Source organism: Panthera leo, chromosome C1 (assembly GCF_018350215.1).
Source record: "Panthera leo isolate Ple1 chromosome C1, P.leo_Ple1_pat1.1, whole genome shotgun sequence".
Classification (NCBI taxonomy): domain Eukaryota; kingdom Metazoa; phylum Chordata; class Mammalia; order Carnivora; family Felidae; genus Panthera; species Panthera leo.
The window spans coordinates 181,092,708-181,106,746 of record NC_056686.1 but is presented as its reverse complement, the minus strand read 5'-3'; the positions used below and the strand labels follow the sequence as shown (position 1 = coordinate 181,106,746).

At 36.7% G+C, this 14,039-nt stretch overlaps 1 protein-coding gene across 4 annotated transcripts in view; it reads right to left on the bottom strand.

The window, feature by feature from the left end:
- SLC39A10 (solute carrier family 39 member 10) overlaps nt 1-14,039 on the bottom strand; it is a 151,141-nt gene that overhangs the window by 7,575 nt on the left and 129,527 nt on the right. For all 4 annotated transcript variants that reach the window (XM_042949528.1, XM_042949527.1, XM_042949529.1 and 1 more), the window contains 4 exons: nt 13,178-13,298; nt 11,640-12,008; nt 10,442-10,522; nt 736-926 (listed from right to left, as the gene is read on the bottom strand). In XM_042949528.1, the coding sequence (XP_042805462.1) occupies nt 736-926; nt 10,442-10,522; nt 11,640-12,008; nt 13,178-13,298 (762 nt within the window). The remainder of the gene's footprint in view (nt 1-735; nt 927-10,441; nt 10,523-11,639; nt 12,009-13,177; nt 13,299-14,039) is intronic.

Genomic DNA, 14,039 nt, shown 5'->3' with positions numbered 1-14,039 from the left:
GAAGAAAAGTGAACATAATGTTTGAAAACAAAAAGTAGGGGCACCTGGGTGGTTCAGTTTGTTAAGCGTCCTACTCTTGATCTTGGCTCAGGCCATGATCTAACGGTTCGTGAGATCGAGCCCCACTTTGGGCTATGCGCTGACAGTGCAGACCCTGATTGGGATTCTCTCTCCCTCTCAAAATAAATAAATAAACTTAAAAAAAAAGTAATTAAACTGCTAGTTCTGCAAATACACTGCCTAATATATTTAAGATATGAAGGTAAAATTAAAACTATTTGCTAGTGTTTAGATTTACTAACTTTAAAGTTAGAAAAAATGAAAATTACACAAATCCCTAGGAAAATATACCATTTTCTGCAGAAGATTGGCTTCCCTAAGAAGTATTTCTTGTTTGCCATAAAACAAGCTCAAAGAATTATTTTATTAACAAACCACACCACAGTATTACAAATTTTAATAGTATAACAATTATCTCTAAATATTACTGATGATTACTTTGAATAGTAATATCATTTGGTCAAAAATTTTCAGCATCTCAACTGATTTTCAAAGAGGAAACCCTCCTATTTAATTATCTTTCCCTAATAGACTATTTAGGATTTCACATGTTTTAAAATGGGTTCCATTTTTAAAAATATTCTTTTAAACTACATCCAAAGGTTTCTTCCATTTCTGGAAGGTGCATTCTATTTACAGATTTGGTAATAATCACAAAACTATAAAGTATCTTACCATATCCACCAAGGCGACATAAAGGAACATGCCTGCAGTGATTGCGAAGATCCAAAGTGTGATGTTATTGGCATACTGACCCACAGCTGTGCCTATAAGCATGCCTATGTAAGCCATCATGGCAGAGAGGAGGTTGTATACAATTGCTTGCCTTACAGTCATGCCAGCTTTAAGAAGAACTGCAAAATCACCTGCAGTAAAGACACAATGTGAGAGTTTTACAATCACAGAATTTTACACACACATTTAAGGGGAAAAAGCAGGAAACAAAATAAAAAATTGATATAAAAATACACCTTTAATAACAGATTTTATTATATTTATTTTTTACTTAATTGAACTTAATACAGGCAAAACTTGGGTGAATCTCACAGGCACGATGCTCAGAGCCAGTCTGAAAGGTTATATACGATTCTATTTATATGATATCTCAAAAAGATAAAACTACAGTGAAGAACATTCCAAGGTCGCCAGAAACAGGGGTGGGAAAGGGGTGGGACTACAATGGGACTGCAAGAAGGGAACTGTTGGGATGATGGAATTGTTAGAAGTCTACAGACATGTGAACACTCAAAGAACTGCTTATCAAAAAGCAAAGGTCAATTTTCTGTAGAATGTGAAATGTTAAATTTTGGGTGGCTCAATTGGGTAAGCATCCCACTCTTGATTTTGGCTTAGGTCATGATCTCACAGTCATGGGACCGAGTCCCAAATAGGGCTCCATGCTAGGCGTGAAGCCTTCTTAGGATTCTCTCTCTCCCTCTCCTTCTGTCCCTCCCTGCTCACCCACTACTCTTTTTCTCTCTTTTAAAACAAAATCTAAAAAAAAACATTTAACAGTTTTTAAAAAAAAAATCAAAAACCTAGAATGGCATCTGGGTGGGCTCAGTCGGTTAAGCATCTGACTTCAGCTCAGGATCTCACAGTTCATGAGTTCGAGCCCCACACTGGGCTCTCTGCTGTCAATAGAGAGCCTGTTTGGGATCCTGTGTGCCACGCCCCTCTCAAAAATAAACATTAAAAAAAAAATCAAAAATGTAGAAAAAAAGAACCTGGTCACTACTCTTTCCGTGAGCAACAATTAAAGCCCTCTGCTCTTATCTCTGCCCCTTTTCGAAAGAAAAATGGCCTAAGAACAAACAGAGGTAACAGACTGTAAGTACATTGTATGCTGTTTAGATTTATTTTTTCCAGGAAAAAAATTAAATCTTAATTCTAAAAATTCTAAAAATGTAAAATGAATAAAGAGACTCACACCTGTATGTCTAGAGTTGGACTGCTAGAAAAAAACAAATATTGCTCAGAGATATTACTAGAAGAATAAATACTGCTAGATATGATAGCCTTAAAGCTAAAGGGTAAAAGTCAGTAATTTCTGACAAACTATAACAAGCTTCTTTGTTTTACTAAATATACAAACATCTAATTTATCACTGAACACTTAGCAATGCAAGGTATTATATAGATACTGGGGCATTTCCTTCCCTTAAGAAGCAATTTCAGGGGTACCCACTGGCTCAGTCAGAAGAGCATGAGACTTTTGGTCATGGGTTTGAGCCTCATGTTTGGCGTAGAAATTACATTCATATGTAGAGAAACAAACTTAAAAAAGGGGGGGGGGTGGGTCTTAACCTTACATGATTAAAAATACATGATCTGTTCTCTTTTTTAACTCTTATGGTTATAAGATTCTAATTTATAACAAATAGGAAGAAGTTAACAAATTAGTGCAAGATTATCTACCAATAGCTTTTAAACTGCCATTCTCTAGTTTCCATCTACTACTACTCTCCTTGCATTTTTTCTCCCCTCTGATCCTAAATCCTTAATTTTCCTGGTAAGTCCTGGATTCAAAAGCAGCTTTATCTCTTCTCTACCCTAGACTTTTAATTTTTTTCTCAGCTTCCTTAAGCAAAGAGCTTCCTAACTTCTTCCTCTATAAGTTTCCCCACCAGATTTTCACTAATTCACTCACTAACCATGCTCAGAGGGCAATTTAATTTAGCAGGGGGTTAGGTAATACAAAATGAGAAGTGTCTTTAGGTTATAAAATAAAGTGTTTCCTTTTATAATTTCAAAAAAGGGCACGGGCACATGACTGGCTCAGTCAGTGGTGTGTCTGACTCTTGGTTTCAACTCAGGTCATGATCTCACGGTTCATGGGTTTGAAACCCACATCAGGCTCTGTGCTGACAGCATGGAGCCTGCTTGGGATTCTCTCTCTCCCTCTCCCTCTGCGTCTGCCCCTATCCCACTTGTGCTCTTTCTCAAAATAAGTAAACTTAAAAAAATAATTAAAAAGGGTTTTAAAAGAAACACTAATACTCAAAGAACATTGTGTCATAGGTACAAACTATGTCGACCTTGATGCCTCCCCAGATATTACTGGATGGCAAAAGGATTTATTTCATCCTTGAATAGCAACCAAACAGCGTGAATTAGCTAATCAGGATTCAAGATGAAATTTTTAGTTAAAACTTTTTTAAATTAAAATTTTAAGGTATAATTCTTTTTTTACAGCATTCTCTTTTGGATGTAGAATTCTATGAGTTTTGACAAAAGTACATACCATGGACCCATAACCACCATCAGACTCTGGAACTACTTCATTATCCGCCCTCCGCCCTTCCCTGCAAACTTCCTCAGTTCCCTCATTCCTCAGCAACCAATGCCTATAGTTTTACCTTGTCCAGGACATCATATAAATTGAAACCATAAAGTATGTAGTCTTTTGAATCTAGGTATTTTTTCCTCTTAGCATAACATGTATAAGACTCATTCATGTTACAGTTTATATCAGAAAGTCATTTTTTTAATGTTTGTTTATTTTTGAGAGAGAGAGAGAGAGAGAGTGAGTGAGTGTGTGTGTGTGTGTGTGTGTGTGTTTGTGTGTGTGAGTGTGAGAGAGAGCTGGGGAGGGGCAGAGAGACAGGGAGACACAGAATCCGAAGCAGGCTCCATCCAGGCTCTGAGCTGCCAGCACAGAGCCTGACGTGGGGCTAGAACTCACAAACCGTGAGATCATGACCTGAGCCGAAGTCGGACACTCAAATGACTGAGCCATCCAAGCACCCCAGGAAGTCACTGGTATTACTACACTAAATACTCCATAGATGAAGCAAGTTAACAGCTGAAGGACCTATGGGTTGTTTCCAGTTTGGGGCAACTATGAATAAAGCCACTGTACACATAAACAGGTTTTTCTGTCAACATAAGTTTTCATTTCTCGAGTAAATACCTATGAGTGGGATTTCTGGGCCATTTAACGAGTGTCTTTTTTTTCTAGCCTTCTAAAAAGCTGCATTCCTACCAGCAATTTCTGAGAGTTGTTCCACATCCTTTATAGCCCTTTTATAATGACAAATCCAGCACCTGTAATCCCATGTGTTTTCATCTGCAGAATTGCTTTAGTGAAATGCCTGTTCAAATCTTTTGCCCACTTTGTTGTTTTTCCTATTATTGAGTTGAGAGGTCTTTAAATATCCTAAAAGTCTCTTGTCAGGTATGTATTTTCCAAATATGTATTCACAGTCCTTTTCATTCTTTTTTAATAAAGGCTATTTGTGTAGAGTTTTTAATTTTTATGAAGTCCATTTTATTACTTTTTCCTTAATGGATCATGCTTTTGATGTTTTATCTAAAAATAGTTTGCCTAATCCAAGAACACAAAGATTTTCTCCTAGGTTTTCTTCTGAAAGTCTTATACAGGTAACCCCCACTTTTCAAAAGTTCGTATTACAGCCACTTCACTTTTATTAAAGACCTACATTAGTACCGGTTTTCCCTAACCAAAAAAAATCTGCAGAGAATTTTTCCCTTTTATGAAAAAAGGCAAAAACCAAAAACAGCCTTTGTTTTGCATGAGCTGCTGTAGAGGCAGCCTGCACCCTGAGCAGCCAGAGTAGCCCCACCAAGCTCCTTCCCCAGGAACCATGCTCAGTGTCAGGCCACCATAGCTCTGAAGTGTGTGAGTATCTGTGCTTCGTCTCTATTTTGCGCTTCCATTGGCAAGATGTATCCTAAGGTATTGGGAAGCTCAAAAATTTCTTCATATAAATAGTAACTGTTTCTTAGCTTTAAGCCCTTTCAGCTTACAAAAAGTTTCACTGGAACACTACTTTTGGATAGCAGGGGAAACCTGTATTTTAAAATTTTTATTTAAATCAATTATCTTTTTTCAGTTACTTTGTGTCTACAGTGTGAACTTTTTTGGTTTCTTTGGGTTTTTGAAACTAGATATTCAATTACTACAGCAACATTTGTTGAAAAAACTTCCTTTCTACATGGAATTTCCTTTGTTGAAAATAAGTTGCCATATATCAGAGAACTCTACTTTGTTCCACTGATTTATGTGTCTATTTTCTCACCAATATAAATTGTTGCAATTACTGTGGCTTTATAGCAAGTCTTAAAGTCAATTTTGTTGTCCTTTTTCAAAATTCTTCTGGTTATCCAAGTTCCTTTCGGTTTCCATATTAAATTTTGAAAAAGCTCATTTGAAAAAGCCTGCTGGTATTTTGACTGGGAATGCACTTAAACTATAGGGAAAATTAGCATCTTAAAGATACTGAGTCTTCTGGTCCATAAACCTGGTATACACTGTTCACACTCAAGTCTCCTTTGATCTCTTTTGTGGTGATTTGTAGTTTTCAGCATACAGATTCTGTGTATATTTTGTTAGATTTAACCAAAGAGTTTCATGTTTTTTGGTGTTATAAATAGCACTTTAAAAAAATTTCAATTTCTAATTGTTCATTGCTAGTATACAGCAGTATAAATTATCTTTGTATAATGACCTTGTACCAAGACGAATTATTTCATTTAAAATCTAGGGGCACCTGGGTGGCTTAGTCGGTTAAGCGTCCGACTTCGGCTCAGGTCATGATCTCACGGTCCATGAGTTCGAGCCCCACATCGGGCTCTGTGCTGACAGCTCAGAGCCTGGAGCCTGTTTCGGATTCTGTGTCTCCCTCTCTCTCTGCTCCTCCCCTGTTCATGCTCTGCCTCTCTCTGTCTCAAAAAAATAAATAAACATTAAAAAAAAAATTTTTTTTTAAAAAAATTAAAATCTAGGGGCACCTGGGTGGCTCAGTCGGTTAAGCGTCCGGCTTCGGCTCAGGTCATGATCTCGCAGTCTGTGAGTTCGAGCCCCGCGTCGGGCTCTGTGCTGACAGCTCAGAGCCTGGAGCCTGCTTCGGATTCTTTGTCCCCCTCTCTCTTTCTGCCCCTCCCCCACTTATGCTCTGTCTCTCTCTGTCTCAGAAATAAGCATTAAAAATTTTTTTAAAAAATGAATAAAATAAAATAAAATCTATCTTTGTCCTAGACTTATCTTAGTTACAAATTTCAGAGGTATCTGCATATTTTTCTCCCTTTTTCTCCACCCACCTCCCTTCTCAGTAAGAACCTTGATAAATATTTGAAAAATAGATCAAAGGAATACAGTTGGGATTTACACCAAACAAGCAAATCTACTCATCTTTTGATAAATCAATATCCCTTCCTCTCTGCTGACAAAGGGTGTCATTAACACAACGAATGAGGTGTGCCTGCCAAAGCTGTTAATGTGATCCAATGCTGTAATTATGTTAATATCAACCACTGAGATTTTTTTAAACAAATACATATTTCAAAGTTCTTTAATTTTGCCTTAAATAATGCATGTATACACATGTATACATCTATATAGTAAATGTTCAGTTTTCCCTGAACAATCTAGCACATTATGAAAATTTATTTTGAAATTCTACTTACCCCTTAAATACGCATGAGAGTAAAGGGGAAAAATGGGATGGCACCATAGCCTCTCTGAGCTGAGTCTTAATAATAAGGCTACATTTATTTATCAAAATGTCACTTTTTTTTGGAGTTAGAACACACTACTTAATATCAAGAAGAGAGTTTGGATTATCTGCTCTTCTAGATTATCCCAATCTCATTTCCTCTTTATATGTTCTTATACAAGTTTTCATATAAATTATTTTTCAAATGCTTATACAGTTATTTTGAACTAGTAGGAAAAAAGTAGAGAGAATACAACAAAGTAATATTTCTACTTACTTAAATATAGCTAAAACAAGTTTGGCAAAAAACAAAAGAAAGAGTAGGAATAATTCAGGTGACTTCATCCGTTAACCCACCCCACAGCAAACATGCTATGAGAGACAAGGGTTTTCTATTTTCTCAGATGGTTTCAATTTCTGCATACCTCTTAGAATGAACCTCCCTGAGCTGTATATTGTTCGAAGGTTTAAAAGTTTGATTTTTCCTATTGCATTCCTAAGCACAAACAAAACCATCATCTGGTACGCACCATGCAAGAACTGCAATGCGTTCAGAAGAGGAACAATAAAACTTGGAATTACTAAGGGTCGCTTTTTAATGCACTAAAATGTAATTTAAACAATTGTTTTCCCATTTAGGGTATGACTTCAGTATAAAAATCTCAGAACAGTTTTAAGAATTCATAATCAAAAACTTAACTAGGGCCTAAGAGGTTTTAGATCAAATAAATTATCCTGGAATACAACGTATTATGCTGCTTTGCCAATATCCTGACCTATTAACCAGGGAGAAGTTTCTCCTATCTCCCTGCCATGCTTCTATCATATATTCTAGGGGAGTGATCTTTCCCTTGCTTGGGAGTTCTGAGGAAGAGGTTTCTAGCCTCTCTCCAGATTCCCTCCTCTCCAAATGAATAAGAGAGATAAATCAGAGTAAAGACATTCATCTGGGCCTATTTTACCAAAGTGTCCATTATTGTACCTTAAGGCAAAAAAAAGGCTCTAAAATCATTTTTTAAAATACTTTCTTTGTTTATGGTCATTAGACCACTTCCTACCTTGATGAATACAAAGGCCAAAGCATTTTCTATCACTTCCAGAGTTATGCTCTTTCTACCCTAGAGCCTAGACAGCTAGAAAATAGAGTTTAGGTCAATTTAGCACTGAGCATTGGGGGAAAATGCACATTTTCTTAAGGTCTCACTCCTTTAAAGTTCAATGTACTTTAAACTCATGTTTTCCCATCATAGCAACAGTAACATCCCAACTTCTGGTTTGTGGGGGTAAAACAGGTAGAGATTTGGGGTCCATTGTCTCATGGGGAGTCCTGGCCCAGGTAGAGTTCTATAATCCAGCTTTCACAGGAGCTCTGCATAGGGCCAAGGCCTTACCTAGCTATTAAGATATGTCCTGCATTTGTTTATGTGGCTATCATTCCTTGTATTTCATTGTTTCAAGGAGAAACTATAGAGAGAAAAAGGAGTAAGTGGCAGGAAGGCAATCATCCCTAATCTCCAAACTCCCTGCTGTCAATAACCATGAAGTGGCATGATATACTCCATTTAGGGAGCAGGAAGAGGGTAGGAAGGGAAGTTGAAGGTCTTCCCAGTATATTGTGGATTTTGTGTTCAGACTATCCAAATCTACTACTAAGCAAGTTCAAAATGAAGAGTGCAAAGTTAAAATTATTAGGCTATATGTTACCTACATATAAAAACTGACAGAAAGCCCTGATGTGTATTGCTATGGAATTGCAAAGAAGTATTTGGCAGATTATTCTCTTCCTAACACAGGAAAGTAGTTAAGAAAACTGCATAAGATACAGTATCTGCATACAAAGAACCTACACTTTAAGAGATAGGACATCTACAATGGATATATACTAAGCACCCAAAGAAAGACCTGGTGAAGCTAAGTGATAAAGTTTACACGAAAAAGTAATCCAACACATACAGGGCAGTAATCCTCCAGCGGGAGGGCAGTCCTCAAGTTGGAGAAAAAAAGCCTCGTAACATAATTAACTAGAGAGACAATCAGCAGGACAGGACAAGCCAAGCAGGAAGATGGTACAAGGAAAGAAGCAGGCTCAGGCATCCACAGCATATGTTTGGTGAATTATGTTTGGGTGAAGTGGAAAACATGCAACAGCAAGCACAGTGAGTAAGGATGAAAAGGCAGAAATGAAGGCCAATGGAAGCAGGACTAATGAATCTCAGCTTTTAACTTTATACGTAAGGGAGACTACTGAAAGACTGATTGCATGAGCAAGTCACTTTGGGATAAAGTATACGAGAGGGACTAGAACAGAGCAAAACTAGGTGTAAATACTATGGAAACTGTCCAAGCAAAAGACAACGAAGGCAATAATGGTTTAGTCAGGATAAAGGAAATGGGGGATGAACAGGATATAAGAACACAAGCTCAAGGCTGGCAAAGGAACAAAACTGTAAGTACGGAATCAAGACTTAGAGAATCAGCACCAAGTAAGCATTAATAGACTGTCCTGCTTTGAGCAGTTAATAATTTTCTAAGCAAATTATACATATAAACTCTACTGAAAGCAAATAAGGCTACTACCAATAAAAAAAAATTAAACACAGTCAAGTGATAGATGTTTCATAGCCAGATAAATTTAAGAAAAATATTAAACTAGCAAGAACATATGAAGAAATTCCTTGGAAACTCAGAATAGGGAGTTACTTTTTTCTTTCAAATTTATGTCATCTCTACATCCCCTGGATATTTTCTGTGAATGAATGCATGTGCACATCTAATGTTTTTCAACTTATAGGAAAAGATCAGGAGCGCCTGGGTGGCTCAGTTGGTTAGGCATCTGACATGAGCTCAGGTCATGATCTTGCGGTCTGTGAGTTCGAGCCCCGCATCCGGCTCTGTGCTGACACAGCTGGGAGCCTGGAGCCTGCTTCGAATTCTGTGTCTCCCTCTCTCTCTGCCCCTCCCCTACTCACACTCTCTGTTGCTCAAAAATAATAGAAATAAAAATAAAACAAAAATCAAAACACATGAAGAGAAATTTAAAAAAAATGATTGGTAGATCAGTAAGTGCCAACTAAAACAACAAAGAAATATCATTTTATATCTACCAAATTGACAAAAATTAGTTAATGTCAAGTCTTGGCAGGGATGTGGAAACACAGGAACTCTCTGGTATTGGTGGTTAGAGATGGCCATGGTGGCTAGTAATACAGCACTTCTCTGGCAGGTACATCCCACGACCCATCAATTCTGTTCCTGGGTATAATCCCAAAAGATGTTCTTGTAAGAGTCTATAAGCGCTAAGTCTACAGATGTTCAATGCCTCATTATCTGTGGTGGCAGGAAATTAAAGGTGTAGTGTATCTAATACTAGGTGACAAATATGTAAAATGCAGTAAATGCACAACTCTAAATACTGACTAAAAGCAACATATTAAATGAATTCATGATAACCTGGGTGGAGTTTAAAAGCATAATGAGGGGCGCCTGGGTGGCTCGGTTGGTTAAGCATCTGACTCTTGACCTCGGCTCAGGTTATGTTCTCATGGTTTGTGAGATCAAGCCCCACATCAGGTTCTGCGCTGACAGTATGAAGCCTGCTTGGGATTCTTTCTCTCCTTCTCTCCCTGCTCCTCCCCTGCTCATGTGCTCATGCTCTCTTTCTCTCTCTCTCAAAATAAACTAAATAAAAGCATAATGATTAGTAATATAAGGAACAGAATGGGAAAGGACATAATACTGTTTACATAAATTAAACATACATACATATAAAACAATACATTTTTAGGTGCATATAATACAAATTATATAAAAGAATGATGACATTTCTACTTGTCATCAGCCATTTTTATGTTTTAACCTCTCCAAAATTTATATGCATTTGTAACTGAAGAAGTCTTAAGATTTGACAAAATCTGGTATATTACCTAACTCATGTGGCAGCTCATGACAGAACACAGCTATAGAGGTACTGATTCCTCCCGTCAGTCCAGCACTGAAAGCTGCTCCTGAGGTGGGGGGTAAAAAGAAAATCAAGTGATGTTTACTTCCGCTTTTTCCATTTTCATTAATAAGGATAGGTACAACCTCTTTTGCCTATCTAAATTATTTTCATACTAATATATGAGTGACTCACTTATTTTACATTACACTTTTTGAACATATAGTGAGGTATAATACGTATATAATAACCAGAGAAAGAGCTACTCAGTGAAAGAAATATTCTCTAAGAAATTAAATTTTCCATTACATTAGCCTTCCAGAGCTCACTGAAAGCTTGGGAGTAGTAATGGTTTCCAGCATTTCAGCTTCTGAGTGGAAGGCTGATGCTAAATTTCAAGTTCTTTAAGCGTACGATTGTATTCGCTCTCTCTCATATAAATATTTATAGATACTTAAATGGCTACATCCTTGTCTGAACTTTTCTGGGTCTAGAGCAAAAATACTACAAAGTATTATCCGTCTGACAGTCTTGAGGACTGAGATCAGAGATATAAATACATTTGATTCCCTCTAGTAAATTCTTTATTTTTTAACATTGACAGCTACTGAAGATTGAAAAATATGGCCTCTCCTTTCTTAACGAAACCAAAGCCTACTTCTGAGTGAAGTCTGGAAAAGAAAATCATATATTAATCACATTTAATATTCTCCTAAACTAGTAATATCAGTTTACGTTAGCCAAGACTCTAATAATTTGAATCTGGTACAATGGATGCTTAACAGGTAAAATTTTTCTTCACCTTTTCAAAGACATAAAAAAGTACTAAACCCAGGACTGAAATTATATATTCAGGGATATATAAATGTATTTGAAAACAGAATGTTAAGGTAGCTTTCATATGTGATTATGCCTTGAAATCGAGTTATAAAAGTAGTATACTACAGACATTTGTTTACACATTAAAAGCAAAACCCAGTAAAAATATACCTTTATGCCCCAAATAAGCTGATCAAAAACATGAACATAGCCTCTGGAAACAAATCAAATGACCAGAGTAATCTATAACAGTGTATTTGTTAACCTCAAATTTTAATCCTATGTATTACAGTTTATAATATTAGTACTGAATCTGTGGTCTTAAAGATCAAACAAATGATAACCCAAGTTTCAAGCCCACTTACCAATTGCTAGCCCATCACTGAAGTTGTGGATGCCATCCCCCATGATTACCATCCAAGCTATATTAGCTATGCCGGTTTCTTTCAGATCAGACCCAGAATGACAGGGCCCATGAGAATGGTGAGAATGCTTGTGGTGCCACTGGTGGTTATGTTTCCTCAGCACAGTCTTACTCTCGTCATGGTGGTTGTGTGCAGCAGCATGGAGGTCATGCTCGTGAATGGTATGTAACCCATCACTGTGAGAATGGTCCATGATTTTCTCCTCTTCCACACAAAGATAATTTTTAGGAGGGGATTCTTGTTGACCTTCTAAATCTGTCAGTTCAGTTTCATTAAGTCGATCTTCAGAAACGACCGAGTCATCAGTTCCTATATTTATAATAGCAAAGGATATACTTTTATCAACAAGCAGACGAACGCTTCTTTGCTCATTTAAACCCAGGCAGAACAGCAGTGTAATGATTAAATGAAGTCCCAAATAAATGTATAAAAGCAAATAAAACAAACATGTGCACATACACACAAAACAAACTGGGGTTCTGAGCATCCAGATGATGAACCAGATGAGGTAAAGGGGGGACACTGAGATCAACAGCAGGCAAAGTGGGGAGAAGAACTGGCAAGCGTGGAGAAACTGTGAATCTGAGGGAGGACATCACGAACAGCTGCTAAAAATCGAAGGGTAGAAGTTACTGCAGCATTTACAGGACAACTAAATGGACCCATAATTTTTCAGGGGAAGAAGGAAACTTAAAGTTACCCTGTCTAATCCTCTCTTATCACTGAAGAAAACAAACTTTAAATCGCTGGCACCCTCCAATGGCACCTATCTGAAAATGCTACTCAGAAACCCATATAAATGGTAACATCTGATTAAGTATTTTTTTTAATTGAGGTTGGCCTCTCACCTAGTTTTCAAAAACTATTTATTATGTGACAAACAGTCTACTACTTCTCAAATTGGAGCAGAGTACAGTTAGAGTCTCATCTGCCCCTTTTCTGCAGAAAATCGTTGGTACGTTCAGGGGAAACACAAGTTCAAACAGAAAGGGAAAATTAGACTAAAATACTTTATGTTTCCTTGACAATTGTAAGCTACCTCATCACATTTACCAGGCAACAGAAAAGCTGAATTGATGAGCAGAGATTTTAAGTAGGGAGACCACTCTCCCTCTTCCATATGAAACCAATCCCATATGGACGGCACAGAGACCTGCATTGCCAAGATCTAAAGATAACACGAGTATACTGCTTACAAAGCCTTTTTGTTTGTTTCATTTTTTTTCTGTAAAGTAAAAGTGCAATATGTTCCTTGCCCTGTGATATAATTAGTCCCACATTCCATTTTAATAAGGCTGAAATAGACAAGACAGTAAACAAAATCACAAGATACACTCACATTTTAGGAAATACAAAAGTTAGAAACTAATATTAGGGAAGCCACAAAAACAAGAAATTTCAAACACAGGCACAGGTTAGAAGCAGTATTTCAATGTTTATATTTTAAAAGTTTCTCTTTAGTCAGAACTGTTGTCTACCGGCAAGAGGCTTGAGCTGAAGCCAGTCAGCATCTGGTGTATTATTTAACTTATGATCTGAAAGCTTCCTTCCAATAGTTGATTCTTCTGTGTTCTGCTTCATAAACCATTTCTGTTTTCCCTGAAAAAAAATCTGGTATTAGTATCAAATCTGCAGCCACAACTAGCAACAATATTCACTTGTTAACATCTATGGGGTAAGTGGTAGTAACACTTTATTCATAAATTACTTAGGAGAAAAAGAGAAAAAATTTTTAGAAATTAATCAAGGGGTCTCATTATAAAATATTCAGCTAAATTTCTATGTTGTTGCTTTTTTTTTTTTCAAACACTCAAAGGATCAACTCATCTACTTCAAAGTACAGAATACAGTACACAGTACTATATTACATGCAACCAAATGAAATGTGTGAAATATATTTAATATCTATCTTATTTAATAGTGTATGGGAATAGGAAGTTCCAAAAAACTAAAGCTTACTCCCTTTGAATTTCATTGTGTTTAATGCAATCTTACATTTCCCTACATGTGACATAATGGGAAGGGTCAAATTTGAGTTAAAATCACAAACTTTGTAGTTTACTTCTGTGAGAATTGGGCAGTTAAATTTATTAAACCATAAGAATACTCATCTGTAAAATTAAAATGATAGATTCTTAGGATTAAATGAGGTGATGTGTGAAAAAATGACCTATCGGTAACCGACTCTTAACAGCTTCGCAATAAAGGTAAGTTTTCTTTCTCATCTAATCTATCCTCACTTATTAATAAATCCTAAGTATTGTATTTCATTGTTTAGGTTTTAATTTTCCTATCTTTTAACAGTCTGCTTTCTTCTTTTAGCAATGTAACTGTGTAACT